Consider the following 18,572-nt stretch of genomic DNA (forward strand, 5'->3'; position numbering starts at 1 on the left):
AGGGGGTAGAGAGAGAAACATAAACAAGGAGAGAGAAAGAGAGATAGAGAGAGAGGAAGCGAGATAGAGAGAGGGGGTAGAGAGAGAAACATAAACAAGGAGAGAGAAAGAGAGATAGAGAGAGAGGAAGCGAGATAGAGAGAGGGGGTAGAGAGAGAAACAGAAACAAGGAGAGAGAAAGAGGAAGAGCTATAGAGAGAGGGAGTAGAGAGAAACAGAAACAAGGAGGGAGAAAGAGGAAGAGCTATAGAGAGAGGGAGTAGAGAGAAACAGAAACAAGGAGAGAGAAAGAGGAGGAGCTATAGAGAGAGGGGGTAGAGAGAGAAACAGAAACAAGGAGAGAGAAAGAGAGAGGGGGAGAGAGGAAGCGAGATAGAGAGAGGGAGTAGAGAGAGAAACAGAAACAATGAGAGATTGTTATGTAGATTAAGTCACCTTCACACATACACTGATGGGAAAAATTTGATTCCAGACAGCAAAGGAGAAAAGCGACCAACACACACCATATCTCCTTCAGGGGAAACATCTGGAGGGTTTCAATGCTAAGCTGTACTTTCTCCACTGAAGGATTGATCTATATATAGATATAGCCAACTCAATGTAGCAGCATCCTCCAATGCACCACAATACCGTAAGACTATCTACACCCTCCAAACAGATCATAATAACCAGTCAAACTTCAAGTGAATGGTTGAAAATATGACTAGATTTCAACAATACGATCAGCAATCACTGACAAAAACAAATGCTGTAATGTGGGGATATTGACTGTACAGCAGTGGACCACTCACTCACTCACTCACTCACTCACTCACTCACTCACTCACTCACTCACTCACTCACTCACTCGCTCACTCGCTCTCTCTCTCTCTCTCTCTATCTCTCTATCTCTCTATCTATCTATCTATCTATCTATCTATCTATCTATCTATCTATCTATCTATCTATCTATCTATTTTCCCAGCAGAGATGCTTGGTTGAAGTGTTTGGGTCATGTGTGCTAAAATTTGCAACTCAGAAGCTTACCCTCCAACAAAAAGAGAATTGATTTCAGCTCAGTGGCAAATCTCCAAAGTGCTTCTCTGATTAGGTTACTGGAGAACTCTTGAATACCCACCATGGATAACATTTGAATACATGAAGCCTTTTAACACTTTAAAACACTGGAGAACATGTCCTAATGCATGTGATCTGCTTGTCTAGTGTCATACACATACACACACATAGAGGACGTTCTCAGTGTGCTGGCCATAGAAAAACATTTTAAAGTAAGGGTCAAGTCTTAGAGAGGGAGAGAGTGAAGGAGAGAGAAGGAGGGAGAGATTGAAGGAGAGAGAAGGAGAGAGAGAGAAGGTAGAGAGTGAAGGAGAGAGAAGGAGGGAGAGAAGGAGGGAGGGAGTATTATGTTGCCTCCAGGCCTATGAGAAACATCCACTTCAGACCCTCTCGACAGAACGACAGAAACACAACCCCTTTGATTCTGACTCAGCCGGAGGAAGAGTGTGAGAGAGAGCGAGTGCGGTAGGTGAAAGAGTTGGAAAGACTCAGCAATCAATATCACAGAGGAGTACGCACGGTTAAAAGTAGAGGGACTAAAAGAGGCTTGTAGCTAAAAGAGTAAACAATTCCTAGTTTCCCTAGTTTGTCCCTCGAGTCTTACCGTAGCTCTGGTATCCCTACTGTTCCTCCTATCTTACCGTAGCACGCAGGAGTAGAGGCCCACGTCCTGCAGGTCGGCCGGTCTGAACCAGATGGCGTCCTCCTCCTTGCTCATGCGCACGCCGTTGAAGGAGATGGGCTCCTCGAAGTCTCCGTGGCCCAGGCCAGTGCTGCGGTACCACATGAGGCTGAGGCCCACGCTCTGAGCCTGGCTGTAGTTGGCCCGGATGTAGCCGTAGAACAGGGCACACTTCAGCCTCACCGGCTCTCCCTGCAGCACACGGTACTTCAGATAATCCACTGACCAGTCTGTACAGAGGTCAACTATGGAGAGAGAGAGAGAAAGAGAAAGAAAAAGAGAGAGAAACAGGATGTTATATTCTATTGAGTTAGCTATCCTCAAGACAGAGGAGAGAGAGTTAAATTCTTCTTTGTAGACAAGTCTGTACAGCTGTCAGCTATGGGGAGGGGGGTTACACATGTTTCTATCCGACCATCATTAGTCCCCTCCTCCTCACTCAGTAAACATGGAAACAAAACAACAATGTTGTGCACTGAGCGAGAGAATATTACATCTGGGAAAACAGATTTCAGCTGAATTTCATCAGTGTGGCCTTGGTGGATGCTAAATCGGAGTGTGTGTATTTCCGTGCCACTTTCTGTCCGTATTCTCTCATCTTCTCTCATCCATTTCCATCCTTCCCACAAACATTTACACCTGGAAAGGTGTATGGAAATATCTCCATCAGTGACGTCCGGACCCCGTAGTGCTGTAGACAGACTACCACTACTGTTTAAAACACCGCCAAGACATCATACACGAAGTGATAGAGGGGAACACAGTTCTTTATTTGGATCCATATTAGCTCAATGTCTCCTCTCTGGACATGGTGGCAGAGAGGTTAACCCACGGCCAGCAATCAGTCTGCGATCGCTTGTTTACAAATTTCACTTTGTGTGTGTGTGTGTGTATATATGTATGTGTGTGTGTTTGTATGTGTGTGCGTGTATGTGTGTGTGTCTGTATGTGTGTGTGTGTGTGTGTGTGTGTGTGTGTGTGTGTGTGTGTGTGTGTGTGTGTGTGTGTGTGTGTGTGTGTGTGTGTGTGTGAAGTGCTACAGTAAAGGACCCCTGCTGTGTGCAAGTCTAAGTGATACAGAACCCTCACAGGGACAACTACACTTGTAATTAATGCCCTTAATTACCAGAGCATGTGTGTGTGTTATATGACTGTGTGGGTGTCTGCCCAATTATTCCTCTTAATTAGCAGTAGGCCTCACAAATCTGAGTGTATTTGTATGTGCCTGTCTATGCGTGTGTGTGTGTGTGTGTGTGTGTGTGTGTGTGTGTGTGTGTGTGTGTGTGTGTGTGTGTGTGTGTGTGTGTGTGTGTGTGTGTGTGTGTGTGTGTGTGTACGGGAGAGAGAGAGAGTAATATATTAACTGTGGGATCTGTCTAATTAACACCCTTAATTATCAGAACAGGCTCCCTTCTGTTGACACGATTGTGAGGTTGTGATAAGCACACCACACGCGCGCACACACACACGCGCACACACACACACACACACACACACACACACACACACACACACACACACACACACACACACACACACACACACACACACACACACACACACACACACACACACACCTTTGGAATGTGATTACGTAACCACGGAGGGTGTTTCTGATAAACATTATTGACATTAAGAGATCATTGGGGTTGCTTTAGAAACAGACAGGCAATGTCCTTCTCATTATCCAAATATCATCTCCACACAAATCCTATACAAAGGTTTTATTCCATTGCAGGCATCGCATTGTCCACCTTTGATAATCCAGTAGAGCATTAGATGTATTGGATTGGTTTGAAGGCTATTATTTATGATAATGAAAGTTGCCTTGATTAAGAGACAGAGTCAATGCATGAAGCAGAAATAATCATTTTTTTTTCTGTTTTGACATTAGACTAATTCTTCATTATTAAATGACGACTCTGCCTCTCACTGTAATATAATGTAAAATCTCTAACTCTCTCTTTCCCTCTCCCTCTCCCTCTCCCTCTACCTTTCTACCCCCCCACCATCTTCTCATTCCACATCCTTTCACAGTAATTTCACATTAAAATATCTCAAAATATCCTATATTGCGCAAGCACACAAATAAACACACACACACACACACACCCATACACACACACACACACACTGAGTGTTAAATCAACACTGAAAAAGTAGAACCATATACACACTGGAACCAGTGTTAAATGAACACACTGCTTAAAGTAAAACCGTAATTCAAGTGACTGTATTTGTTAGGTGACAAAAACATGCTTGTTGCATTCATCAATTTTCAATTTTCTTGGAGATCACCAAGTGAAATCCTCAGTGAAGATGTTATCATAAAAATAACAAAAAACCCTATGTATTTCATAAGGGCTTACAGTGCATTCGGAAAGTATTCAGACCCGTTCACGTTTTCCCCCAAAGAATTACGTTACAGCCTCATTCTAAAACTGATTAAATGGTTTTTCCCCTCATCAATCTACACACAAAACCCCATAATGACAAATCAAAAAACGTTTTTTTAGAAATGTTAGCAAATTTTTTCCACAAGAAAAAGAATCACTTTTACATAAGTATTCAGACCCTTTGGTCAGTACTTGGTTGAAGCATCTTTGGCAGCGATTACAGCCAAAAGTTTACTTCTTCTTCTTTCTACAAGCTTGGCTGTATATGGGGAGTTTCTCCCATTCTTCTCTCCAGATCCTATCAAGTTCTGTCAGGTTGGATGGGGAGCGTCACTACACAGCTATTTTCAAGTCTCTCCAGAGTTGTTCTATTGGGTTCAAGTCCAGACTCTGGCTGGGTCACTCAAGGACATTCAGAAACATGTCCCGAAGGCAATCTTGTGTTGTCTGGGCTGTATGTTTAGTGTTGTTGTCCTGTTGGAAGGTGAACCTTCGCCCCCAGTCTGAGGTCCTGAGCACTCTGGAATAGGTTTTTTATCAAGGATCTCTCTGTACTTTGCTCCGTTTATCTTTCCCTCGATCCCGACTAGTCTCCCAGTCCCTGCCACTAAAAAACATCCCCACAGCATGATGCTGCCTCCACCATGCTTCAGGGATGGTATTGGCCAGGTGATGAGCGGTGCCTGGTTTTCTCCACACGTGACTCTTGGCATTCAGGCCAAATAGTTTCATCTTGGTTTTAACATGTTCGGAGAGTCCTTTAGGTGCCTTTTGGAAAACTCCAAGCGGGCTGTCATGTGCCTTCTACTGAGGAGTGGCTTCCATCTAGACACTCTACCATAAATGCTTGATTGGTGGAGTCCTTCTGGAAGGTTCTCCCATCTCCACAGAGGAACTCTGGAGCTCTATCAGAGTGAACATTGGGTTCTTGGTCACCTCCCTGACCAAGGCCCTACTACCCTGATTGCTCAGTTTTGCTGAACGGCCAGCTCCATGAGAAGTCTTAATGATTCCAAACTTGGAGGTCACTGTTTTTTGGGGGACCATCAATGCTACACAATTGTTTTGGTACCCTTCCCCAGATCTGTGTCTCAACACAATCCAGTCTTGGCGCTCTACGGACAATTATTTCTACCTCTTGGCTTGGTTTTTGACCTGACATGCACTGTCAACTGTGGGACCTTATATAGACAGGTGTGAGCCTTTCCAAATCATGTCCAATCAATTGAATTTTCCACAGGTGGACTCCAATCAAGTTGTGATCAATGAAAACAGGATGCACCTGAGCTAAATTTTGAGTCTCATAGCAAAAGGTCTGAATATAAATAAGTTATGTTTTTTATACATCTGCAAACATTTCTAAAAACTTGTTTTTGTGTTGTGCATAGATTGATGAGATTAGAATAAGGCTGTAACGTAACCAATTGTGGAAAAAGGAGTCGGAATACTTAGTTTTGCCCTACAAGGGCCTGAAACTCATACACATCATTGTGGACCAAAACAGTGACCTGCAGGCCTGACATAGCTTGTAAACTGTGAATTTCATGCCACTGTATTACACTCTGACAATTTGTTATTGCTTGGTTCCTAAAGGAGTACAAACATTTTCTTTGTCCCTTTAGTTACAGGTACATAATACATACTGTAGGGTACCTTGACAGTGACAAAGCCATTTGTTGCTACCATGTACCAGTTTAAGTGATCTAACACTTCAACTCACGGGTGGCCCAAAATAATACTGAAATCCATGCCCCCACTAAACAATGCTTCCAATGTAATTTCCCAGTGTGCCTTGCCTTTTTGGTTGAATTTTAGAGTTACCACCCATGACTGTATTTGTTAGTGACAGAGACATGGTTGTTGAATTCATTCATTTTTCAATATTGTAGCCTTCACCAAGTGGGTTCCTATTTGAATGTTGTCATTACACTTGTGACAATAAATTAGATGTCTCTATTGGCTTATTTTGAGGTCTAATATAACCCCAACACCATGGCCTGACACTAATGGTTTGCAGGCCTCGTGAGTCCCTAAGTAAGGCAGTTAACCCACTGTTCCCCGGGCGCCGGAGATGTGGTTCTCGATAAAGGCAGCCCCCAGCACCTCTCTGATTCAGAGGGGTTGGGTTAAATGTGGAAGACACATTTCAGTTGAAGATATTCAGGGTCACACAGTGTTTCTTGGTAGTTTCTTGGTAGTCCTAAACAAATGTATTTTGAAACATACAGTAAGTATATATATACCTTACACAAGGAAGACACTGTAACATGTTAGAGTTGAAATGTATTACATTTTGAGTTTGTGTCCCAATATTACACTTTATATACATCACAGAAGACTGAAATATAACAAAACAATTTGACATTCGGCATCATTTCCCACCCAATGTTCATTAATTATGAAATGATTGCAAATATGAATAACATTCCACCCATGAAGCCACTAGAGTGCACTTTGGTCATTCAACTGCAGGAAAGGGGTACTCGTCAATTTAAATTCAGGCTGTAACACACCAACATGTGGAAATAGTCAAAGGGTGTGAGTACCTTCTGAAGACACTGTATGCGTGAAACTCAACCAGTTGGATCAACTTAATGACAGGCTGACATTTCCTACCACATTCCCACCATGCCAGCCAGAGAAATCAATGTGTCTGCAGAAGAAGGAATACTACAGCCCAGACCTCTCACTGTCTTTCTCCCTCTACACCATTCACACCAGACACTTCTGTATAGAGAACTACAATACTTGTATTTATCACCCCCTTCTGCTAATTCACCTATAGTATTCCACCATATCACAAAACATCATGATCTACTGTGGTCCACACCTCCTTCTCTCTATCAGTCCCAGGAACGCACGCACACGCACACCGACACACACACCGACACACACACACACACACACACACACACACACACACACACACACACACACACACACACACACACACACACACACACACACACACACACACACACACACACACACACACTTCGCTTCAGTGTTCTGAGCCTTAGTACTGTCATAGAGTACCATCTGCCACTTCACTGTAGTACAAAATTCAGAGTGCCATGACCTAACACGTCTACCTGGAATATACGGGAAGGCCGCCGGACCAGACGGAATACCGGGGTGTGTTCTCAAGGCATGTGCAGACCAGCTGGCAAGTGTGTTCGTGGACGTTTTCTATCTTTCCTTGTCCCAGTCTGTAATCCCAACATGTTTCAAGCTGACCACCATTGTCCCTGTTCCCAAGATCTCCAAGGTAACCTGTCGAAATGACAATCCCCCTCTAGCACTCACATCTGTAATTATAAAGTGCTTTGAAAGGCTGGTCATGACACATGTCAACAACATCATCCCAGACACCCTGGACCCACTCCAATTTGCATACAACCCCAACAGATCCACAGTGCAATCTCAATTGCACTTCACACTGCCCTCTCGCACCTGGACAAGTTGGGAAATAACTTTGTGAGAATGCTGTTTATAGACTACAGCTCAGTGTTCAACACCATAGTCCCCTCAGAGCTCATCACCAAGCTTGGGACCCTGGGACGGAACACCTCCCACTGCAACTGGATCCTGGACTTCCTGAAGGGCCAGTCCCATGTGGTGAGGATAGGCAACAACACCTCCGCCATGCTGACCATCAACATCGAGTACCCTTTCGGGTGTGTGCTTAGTCAGTTCCTGTACTCCCTGTTCACTCACTGCTGTGTGGCCAGGCACGACTCCAACACCATCATCGAGTTTGCTGACAGGACAACAGCTCCCTCACCGTCAGTACAACCACGGAGATGATCGTGGACAACAGGAGATAGACGGGAGAGCACGCCCGCATTCCCATCGACGAGGCTGTAGTGTGGGTCGAGAGCTTCAATCTCCTTGACATCCATATCACTATGGATGGTCCACAAACAACCGCACAGCAGGGTTTCCGTCAGAAAAATGTGGCGCCTGTCATTTGACAGGCAGCATTTTATTTATAGAGAGCCATATGCATTTGTTGCGTAACCTGATTAGGGCGTCCTACCACAATGCTCAGAATGACAGAAATCACACTTGGATTATGGTTATTCATCTTAACATAACATGCAGCTCAAGGATACAACAGTATTTCTTACCGAATTCCATGAGAACTTTGAAGATGTTATAATGACTGTCACATGACCCACCTCTACGCAGACGACACTATTCTGTATACATCTCGCCCTTCTTGGGACACTGTGCTAACTAACCTCCAAACAAGCTTCAATGCCATACAACACTCCTTCCATGGCCACCAACTGCTCTTAAACGCTAGTAAAACTAAAGACATGCTCTTCAACCGTTGCTGCCTGCACCCGCCCCCCCGACAAGCATCACTACTCTGGACGGTTCTGACTATATGTGGACAACTACGAATACCTAGGTGTCTGGCTAGACTGGAAACTCTCCTTCCAGACTCATATTAAACATCTCCAATCCAAAATCAAATCTAGAATTGGCTTCCTATTTCACAACAAATTCTCCTCCTTCACTTACGCTGCCAAACTTACCCTAGGAAAACTGACTATCGTACCGATCCTTGACTTCGGCGATGTCATCTACATAATAGCTTCCAATACTCTACTCAGCAAACTGGATGCAGTCTATCACAGTGCCATCTGTTTAGTTACCAAAGCCCCTTATACCACCCACCACTGCGACCTGTATGCTCTATTTGGCTGGCCCTCGCTACATATTCGTCGCCAGATCCACTGGTAAAGCTCCGCCTTATCTCAGCTCACTGGTCACGATAACAACACCCACCCGTAGCACGTGCTCCAACAGGTATATCTCGCTGGTCATCCCCAAAGCTAACACCTCCTTTGGCCGTCTTTCCTTCCAGTTCTCTCCTGCCAATGACTGGAACGAATTGCAAAAATTGCTGAAGCTGGAGACTTATATTTCCCTCACGAACTTTAAACATCAGCTGACTGAGCAGCTAACCGATCGCTGCAGCTGAACATAGTCCATCTGTAAATAGCCCACCCAATCTATCTACCTCATCCCCATATTGTTTTTAATGTACTTTTCTGCTCTTTTGCACACTAGTATCTCTACTTGCACATCATCATCTGCTCATCTATCACTCCAGTGTTAATCTGCTAAATTGTAATTACTTCGCTACTATGGCCTAGTTATTGCCTTACCTCATCACGCCATTTGCACACACTGTATATAGACTTTCTTTTTTTCTATTGTGTAATTGACTGTACGCTTTTTTATTCCATGTGTAACCCTGCTCTTTGTGTCGCACTGCTTTGCTTTATCTTGGCCAGGTCGCAGTTGTAAATGAGAACTTGTTGTCAACTATCTTGCCTGGTTAAAGGTGAAATAAAAATAACGAAAAATATTTTAGATGAGTAAGGAATAGCAAAATCCCTAGCCTATATCAATCTAATTTCCCCCATATGTCACGCCTTGGTCATTGTATCTTGTGTTTTTGTTATATGTTTGGGTAGGCCAGGGTGTGACATGGGTTTATATGTTGTATTTCGTATTGGGGTTTGTATTAATTGGGAGTGTGTATTATTAGGGGTGTGTCTAGTTAGGCTTGGCTGCCTGAGGCGATTCCTAATTGGAGTCAGCTGATTCTCGTTGTCTCGGATTGGGAACCGTATTTAGGCAGCCTGAGTGCGCGTTGTATTTTGTGGGTGATTGTACCTGTCTCTGTGTTAGTCACCAGATAGGCTGTATTAGTTTCACTCGTTTGTTGTTTTCTTCTTCAGTTATTTCATGTACCGCATTTTCTTCATTAAAAGTCATGAGTAACCTACACGCTGCATTTCGGTCTGACTCTCTTCAAACAACAGACGAAGTTCATTACACCATAGTAGAATATTTTACCTATTCTATTTTTCAGCTTGTCGTTCTATGCAATAAAGAAATAGCCTGTTCCAAACTGACTCTGGGATAGTTGTGACTACATGATACATTTATTTTTTAAAGCATTCAGGCTGATGCAACAGATCAGAACAGGCGTCCAGGGGATTTTCCATTTTGTTTGTAGCTACAGCTTGTTTGGCCCGTTGTGTCAAGTGACTGCGGGTTATACTGTCCGTGTGCAGAAAGTAGTCCATCATAACTTTTTCCCAGTGATCTTTGTCAGTAGCGCCTGATAAATTCAGTGCAGAAATGTTGTTGAGAACAGCAAAACTTTTGCAGTTCTCCGTGGCTAACGTTTTTTCTTTCAAAAAAGCACCGGCAGCAAGGATTATCTACACATGAGCAGCTCATGTTATAGACAGAAGACACCGGTAGCAAGGATTATCTACACATGAGCAGCTCATGTTATAGACAGAAGACACCGGTAGCAAGGATTATCTACACATGAGCAGCTCATGTTATAGACAGAAGACACCGGTAGCAAGGATTATCTACACATGAGCAGCTCATGTTATAGACAGAAGACACCGGTAGCAAGGATTATCTACACATGAGCAGCTCATGTTATAGACAGAAGACACCGGCAGCAAGGATCATCTACACATGAGCAGCTCATGTTATAGACAGAAGAAACCGGTAGCAAGGATTATCTACACATGAGCAGCTCATGTTATAGACAGAAGACACCGGTAGCAAGGATTATCTACACATGAGCAGCTCATGACAGAAGACACCGGTAGCAAGGATCATCTACACATGAGCAGCTCATGTTATAGACAGAAGACACCGGTAGCAAGGATTATCTACACATGAGCAGCTCATGTTATAGACAGAAGACACCGGTAGCAAGGATTATCTACACATGAGCAGCTCATGTTATAGACAGAAGACACCGGCAGCAAGGATCATCTACACATGAGCAGCTCATGTTATAGACAGAAGACACCGGTAGCAAGGATTATCTACACATGAGCAGCTCATGTTATAGACAGAAGACACCGGCAGCAAGGATCATCTACACATGAGCAGCTCATGTTATAGACAGAAGACACCGGTAGCAAGGATTATCTACACATGAGCAGCTCATGTTATAGACAGAAGACACCGGTAGCAAGGATTATCTACACATGAGCAGCTCATGTTATAGACAGAAGACACCGGTAGCAAGGATTATCTACACATGAGCAGCTCATGTTATAGACAGAAGACACCGGTAGCAAGGATTATCTACACATGAGCAGCTCATGACAGAAGACACCGGTAGCAAGGATTATCTACACATGAGCAGCTCATGTTATAGACAGAAGACACCGGTAGCAAGGATTATCTACACATGAGCAGCTCATGTTATAGACAGAAGACACCGGCAGCAAGGATTATCTACACATGAGCAGCTCATGTTATAGACAGAAGACACCGGTAGCAAGGATTATCTACACATGAGCAGCTCATGTTATAGACAGAAGACACCGGTAGCAAGGATTATCTACACATGAGCAGCTCATGTTATAGACAGAAGACACCAGAAGTCTGCTACATGGCAGACCAATCTGAACTCATCTCTCGGCATGTCCAGCCATTATCTCAATCATGGCTAGCGGGAAGGTTCCTGTCTTTTTCCGTGGCTAAACCAACTACTCGTAATTTAAAATTGTATTAATATTTACAGATGGCATACACGTTTGTTATTAAGGCACATTAAAGCTGACATGATGGTAAAGGCCCATGGGCCACAACCTCTCATGCGATGCTACACCAGTTGGTCACACGGCGGTGCTTTAACAAGCGATTAAAAACGCAAACTTTGAAAGCTCACGCCCCTCACCCTGACATTCGGTATGTACAGTGCCTTGCAAAAGTATTCGGACCCCCTTGAATAATTTTGCACGGCCAATTTTTCAGTTTTTGATTTGTTAAAAAAGTTTTAAATATCCAATAAATGTCGTTCCACTTCATGATTGTGTCCCACTTGTTGTTGATTCTTCACAAAAAAATACAGTTTTATATCTTTATGTTTGAAGCCTGAAATGTGGCAAAAGGTCGCAAAGTTCAAGGGGGCCGAATACTTTCGCAAGGCACTGTAGGTCCCTCTCCCCACAAGCAACACATTTTACTCAAGGACCAATAAAGTCTGCAATGAAGAATATTCCACCTTTTTGCATTTTGAGAAAAACACTTAAAACGCTACTCTGGCAACGAACGACTGATCGGCACGAAACTTGATATCGGCTATCTATGGACCAAGGTCTCTCAACACACTATTTCCCAGGCTAGTATGTCAAACAACATGGCTTCTACTGACCAATAAATATTCACATAGGTGTGTCTCACACATAAATGCCTATAAATCAGTCATGGATATTCGTCATGGATAGTCATGGATATTCAAACTGTCCAGTTTGAGTGTTTTTTGCAGCTCATTCCAGTAGCTAGCTGCAGCAAACTGAAAAGAGGAGCGACCCAGGGATTTGTGTGCTTTGGGGACCTATAACAGAATGTGACTGGCAGAACGGGTGTTATATGTGGAGGATGAGGGCTGCAGTAGATATCTCAGATAGGGGGGAGTGAGGCCTAAGAGGGTTTTATAAATAAGCACCAACCAGTGGGTCTTGCGATGGGTATACAGAGATGACCAGTTTACAAAGGAGTATAGAGTGCAGTGATGTGTCCTATAAGGAGCGTTGGTGGCAAATCTGATGGCCAAATGGTAAAGAACATCTATCCGCTCGAGAGCACCCTTACCTGCCAATCTATAAATTACGTCTCCTTAATCTAGCATGGGTAGGATGGTCATCTGAATCAGGGTTAGTTTGGCAGCTGGGTTGAAAGAGGAGCGATTACGATAGAGGAAACCAAATCTAGATGTAATCTTAACCTGCAGCTTGGATATGTGCTGGGAGAAGGACAGTGTACCGTCTAGCCATTTTCCCAAGTACTTGTATGAGGTGACTACTTCAGAGGTAGTAATCACATCGGTGGGGAGAGAGGCATTCTTCTTACCAAACCACATGACCTTTGTTTTGGAGGTGTTCAGAACAAGGTTAAGGGCAGAGAAAGCTTCTAACAAAACTTGGTACACGTTTCAAACACTGTCAAGACTCAACATATGCAAACACCTTCATATCGCCCTTACGGTGGCGCTATAACGGGCACATTTTTGCATTGCTTGATCAAAAAATTTGGCACGCATCCAGGTGATGAGCCGAGCTAACCTGTAATGCAAGGTTGAGTTTGGACACATTGTGGCGCTGTTGGACAGGAAAAAACATGAATGCAAGCTCAGTGGTGTATAGACTGTTTCAGCTAGAGCTTTGGAAAATGGTTTGAAGATGTGCAGCCATAGATGTTATATACCAAATCTGGTGCCGATCGGTCCAGCGGTTCAGGAGAAAAAGGCGTTTAAAGTAGTCAACATCATTGAAAATGGTCCATTTGGCAAGCTTGGTAAACAGTACAGAAGTAGTTCATCCCAGCTTTAATGTTTGTTATTATTATTTTTCAGCTCTGCATCGTTGGGATGGGCTCGTAAGCAAGAATTTCACAGTGAAGTGTACACCCGTTGTATTCGGCGCATGTGACAAATCAAATTTGATTTGGGTGCCAACTGGCATTGTTAGTCAGTGTGCATGAGTGTATGTGTGTGTTTATGAATAACTCTTGTTGAATGTATTCTAGCTCAGGGCTCTGTATTTATTGTCTAGCTGTGGTGTCAAACAAAGACAGACAGGACCCTGATCTGCCTGGGGGTCACACATAGCAATAAGGTCTCTCTGTGGGTGACACAGTATATACACACACACGCGCCCAACCACGCACACGCATGCACGTAACCACCCAACCATTCACACTGACAGACGCACGCAGGCACACACATGTTGAGTACACACCTATTCCCTCTCTCTCCATTTCTCATCTCCCTTTCCTTTACCCTGTCTCTCTTCCCTCACTCTCCTTCCTCCCTCCCACTCTCCACCTTGCTCTCCCTCCCCCAACCTCTCTCTTTACCCCTGTCCTCTCTCCTGTGTTCTCGAACTGCTCCTGTAATGAAGCGTAATTATCAGATGTTGGGTGGGTGGTGTGATCCTACCATGGCCAGAAGAAACAGTCAACAATCGCAATAGATCGCTAACTATCTGAATTATCGAACTGAATATATTTTGTCTGTACAGTCTCACTCTTTAAGAGTCTTGTTTAGCTTAGCTGTTACTCTACATGGGTTTACTACACCTAATGCTATATACCTTAAGTTATATAACAGAGTTTCACTGCTATAAAAAAGCAATTGATTCTAATACAGTAAGGGTAGAATTACACAGACAAATGTATACTCTAACTGTAATTCTTACCCAAGTAAGCTCACCCTGCACAGTGCCCCAGGGTAGTCAGAGGTAGGGGTAGGGTTTAAGGGTGTATGTGAACCAGGGGTAATTGAGTAGAACGTATAGTCTACGGTTCAGGGACTTAGTACCCCTGGGGTGGAGATTAAACACACTGGGAGTGTATTCCGACCCAGCTGCATATACACACACACACACACACACACACACATTGTACTTAACACACACACTTTGTGTGCATATACAGATGTTGTTGATACACAGTGTGATACATATGTATGTTCGAAGACACACACACTGCAGTGCGTGCGCACGCGTGTGTGTGTGTGGTTATATGTGAGCTCTTCAACGGTTCTCTTGGAGTTCACAAAAGGTAGAGGAGGTGGCTCATTGTATTATTTTTTAGGCGTGGAATTGTGATACAGTCAATTATAAGTGTGCGCATCCAACCCGGAAGCCAGCCGCACCAATGTGTCAGAGGAAACACCGTGCACCTGGCGACCTGGTTAGCGTGCACTGTGCCCGGCCCGCCACAGGAGTCGCTAGTGCGCGATGAGACAAGGATATCCCTACCGGCCAAACCCTCCCTAACCCGGACGACGCTATGACAATTGTGCGTCGCGACACAGACCTCCCAAGTCTCCGGTGGCACAGCTAGCACTGCGATGCAGTGGCCTAGTGCACTGCGCCACCCGGGAGGTCAGAGAATGTTTTTTAAACGAATACAATGCTTTTAGTTTTAGATGTAGTTAAGACCAGTGTATTATTCATCACCCATTCTGCTACTGACTGTAACTCCTTATTTAGAAGTTCCGTGATCTCACTGGCTTCGGGTGGTGACATGTAGCGTGGAATCATCCACATACATAGTCATTCAAACATTGTGTTTGACCAGCGACAAATCATTTGTAAAAATAGGAGAAGAGTCACGGCCCAAATTCAAAACATTAATCTCTTTCATTACTAGATATTTGATATAAACATATGATGGTTCACTGTTCCATGGTGTCACTTCACTTCTGAGTTCATTCACTTCACTAGTGAAATAGTTATTGAAATGATTGGCAATATCAAAAGGTTTTGTTATAAATGACACATCAACTTCAATAAATACAACTTTTTTTTTTTTACCATTATATCATTTCATTTACTCCAAAGTCTTTTCCCATTGTGTTTTAAGTCATTTATTTGGTAATATAATTTCTTCTTCTTTTTCTTAGGTTTAGTCACAACATTTCTCAATTTACAGTATGTCAACCAATCAGCTGAGCAGCCTGACTTGTTTGCCACACCTTTTGCATCATTTATATTGAACCATATCATTTAAAAATTCCCCATCAATCCAGGAGGCTCTAACAGTCCTCACGGTTAGTTTCTTAACAGGTGCAGCAAGGTCAACAATTAGCATGAATCATTTTACCATTACTTCCAGTGCTGCATCTGGATTCATTTTCTCTCAAACATCAGACCAACATACTGTTATTAACATACATTCTATTAACGTCGCACACATTTTCAAGCATTGCACACATGTTATACAAATAATGACTGTTAGCACTTGGTGGCCTATAGCAGCACCCCAAAAGAAGAGACTTCAGATGAGGCAGGTGAACTTGCTCCACCTCAACAACATTTGACATGAGATCCTCTCTAACAGGGATATGGCTCTGAACATATAAAGCAACACCTCCCCCAGCCCAGTGTTTTTGCATACGTGCTTGTTTTGGGTGTATTAACAAATCACCCGTCTTCAATTATATGTAAATGCAGCCCAAACCTGATCATTTCTCCCTGATGAGGGGAAAGGCAGAGGAGCTTCCTGTCTATGTATGTCTGCCTGTACAGTGTGTGTGTCCATCTGTCCCAAAACCATATGGACTCACACAGTCGACTGTGTCCTACTGTACGGGACACGATTCACGACATCCCCCTCTCACACACTCCAGTGCATGCACACACTAACAAAAGTGCATGCAAGTACGCACACACACACGCACTTAAAACAGAACTAGAGGTTATTCTTGCCTTCTCCTACTTCTGTCTTGTTTCTCAATCTGCTGAAATGAGGAGGAACTAACATAATCAAAGGTAGCGAAACCAATATATATGTCCCCCTGGACCCAGAGTCACTGGATCCACAAGGCACTTAAGTTCCCCCCAGTGAGGAAGAGCTTATAGACAGAGTGAGACATGTTTGATATCTTAATGACATGACAGAGACTGAGAGATGACAGCCACAGAGATGTGATGAGATAGGATAAGAAGTATGTAGAATAAACACACAGTATGTCTGGCAGGCCTTACACAACTGTACTGTCATAGAGCATGGCTGACTATTGACACACACGCAGACACACTTGAAAAAAAAAAGCTTGAACAATTTGATACAGTTTCAGAGTTGTACTACAATATGGATTTCTATTTTCTTTGATTATTGATTATTGAGCATCCTTTGATAATTCATAATCTGGTGAAGCATCTGCACCCTCTGATCTACAAGGTTGTGTGAAGGTGGCTGTCACGTTGAGGATGCCACATATAGAAACCGTGGTGAGTTGTGTGTACTGTCCTTGACCAAGTTCATGCCTGCTGTAACACAATCTTATAATAGCTCCTCCAATTGACATCAAATTAACAAGGATTCCTTTATAGAACAGACTGTTCCCCTGTTGGGTGAGAAAGGGTGTCACTCACTCACATTAGCTATTTGACTTTCTCTGTGTGTTTGTATCTGTCTCGCTCTCGCCGTTCTCTCTCCCTCCTCTCCCCCTACTCTCTCTCTCGCTCTCGCTCGCTCGCTCACACACACATGCACACTCTCTCTATCTCCACTGTGTGTGTGTGTGTGCGTGCGTGTGCGTGCGTGCGTGCGTGCGTGTGTGTGTGGGTGCGTGTGCGTGCGTGCGTGCGTGTGTGTGTGGGTGCGTGTGTGTGCGTGCGTGCGTGCGTGCGTGCGTGCGTGCGTGCGTGTGTGTGTGTGTGTGTGTGTGTGTGCGTGCGTGTGTGCGTGCGTGTGTGAAAGACTATGACCTGAGAACATTAGATCCGGATAGCGCTCATACTTTCCCAAGGCAAATCACTGCAGTGAGTAATATAAATATACACACTGTGCATTCAGAAAGTAAATAAAAACATTCTCATCAATAAACTCCCCATAATAAATACCCAAATACCCCACAATGACAAAGTAAAAACAGGTTTTTATTTACATAAGTATTCAGACCCTTTGCTATGAGACTAGAAACTGAGCTCAGGTGCATCCTGTTTCCGTTGATCATACTTGAGATCTTGATGCTCAACATGATTGGAGTCCACCTGCGGTAAATTCAATTTATTGTACATGATTTGGAGAAGCACAGGCCTGTCTATATAAGGTCCCACAGTTGACAGTGAATGTCAGAGCAAAAACCAAGCCATGAGGTCGAAGGGATTGTCCGTAGAGCTCCTGAGACAGGGTTGTGTTGAGGCATAGGTCTAGGGAAGGGTACCAAAACACTTCTGCAGCATTCAAGGTCCCCAAGAACACAGTTTGGAACCACCAAAACTCATCCTAGAGCTGGCCGCCCAGACAAACTGTGCAATCAAGGGAAAAGTGCCTTGTTCAGGGAGGTGGTCAAGAACCCAATGGTGACTAGTCCACCCTCGCCGCCGACCATGGCCTAGTAGTCCTCACCCAGAACCCCACTGGACTGAGGGGCAGCTCGTGACTGAGGGGCAGCTCGGGACTGAGGGGCAGCTCGGGACTGAGGGGCAGCTCGGGACTGAGGGGCAGCCCGGGACTGAGGGGAAGCCCTGGACTGAGGGGAAGCCCGGGACTGAGGGGAAGCCCAGTACTAAGGGGAAGCCCAGCACTGAGGGGAAGCCCAGCACTGAGAGGAAGCTCAGCACTGAGAGGAAGCTCAGCACTGAGAGGAAGCTCAGGCAGGTAGTTGGCTCCGGCAGATCCTGGCTGGCTGGCGGATCTGGAAGAGTCTGGTTGACTGGCAGATCTGGAAGAGTCTGGTTGACTGGCAGATCTGGAGGAATCTGGTTGACTGGCAGATCTGGAAGATCATGGCTGACTGGCGGATCTAGCTGCTCTGGCTGCTCCATGCAGACTGACAGCTCTGGCTGCTCCATGCAGACTGGCAGCTCTGGCTGCTCCATGCAGACTGGCAGCTCTGGCTGCTCCATGCAGACTGGCAG

General features: G+C 44.4%; 1 protein-coding gene across 8 annotated transcripts in view; it reads right to left on the reverse strand.

Moving 5' to 3' along the window:
- Positions 1–18,572, reverse strand: part of il1rapl1a (interleukin 1 receptor accessory protein-like 1a) — a 402,960-nt gene that overhangs the window by 220,359 nt on the left and 164,029 nt on the right. For all 8 annotated transcript variants that reach the window (XM_052522250.1, XM_052522247.1, XM_052522242.1 and 5 more), the window contains one exon: positions 1,698–1,983. In XM_052522250.1, the coding sequence (XP_052378210.1) occupies positions 1,698–1,983 (286 nt within the window). The remainder of the gene's footprint in view (positions 1–1,697; positions 1,984–18,572) is intronic.

This window comes from Oncorhynchus keta, chromosome 7, assembly GCF_023373465.1.
Source record: "Oncorhynchus keta strain PuntledgeMale-10-30-2019 chromosome 7, Oket_V2, whole genome shotgun sequence".
In the NCBI taxonomy this organism is placed as follows: domain Eukaryota; kingdom Metazoa; phylum Chordata; class Actinopteri; order Salmoniformes; family Salmonidae; genus Oncorhynchus; species Oncorhynchus keta.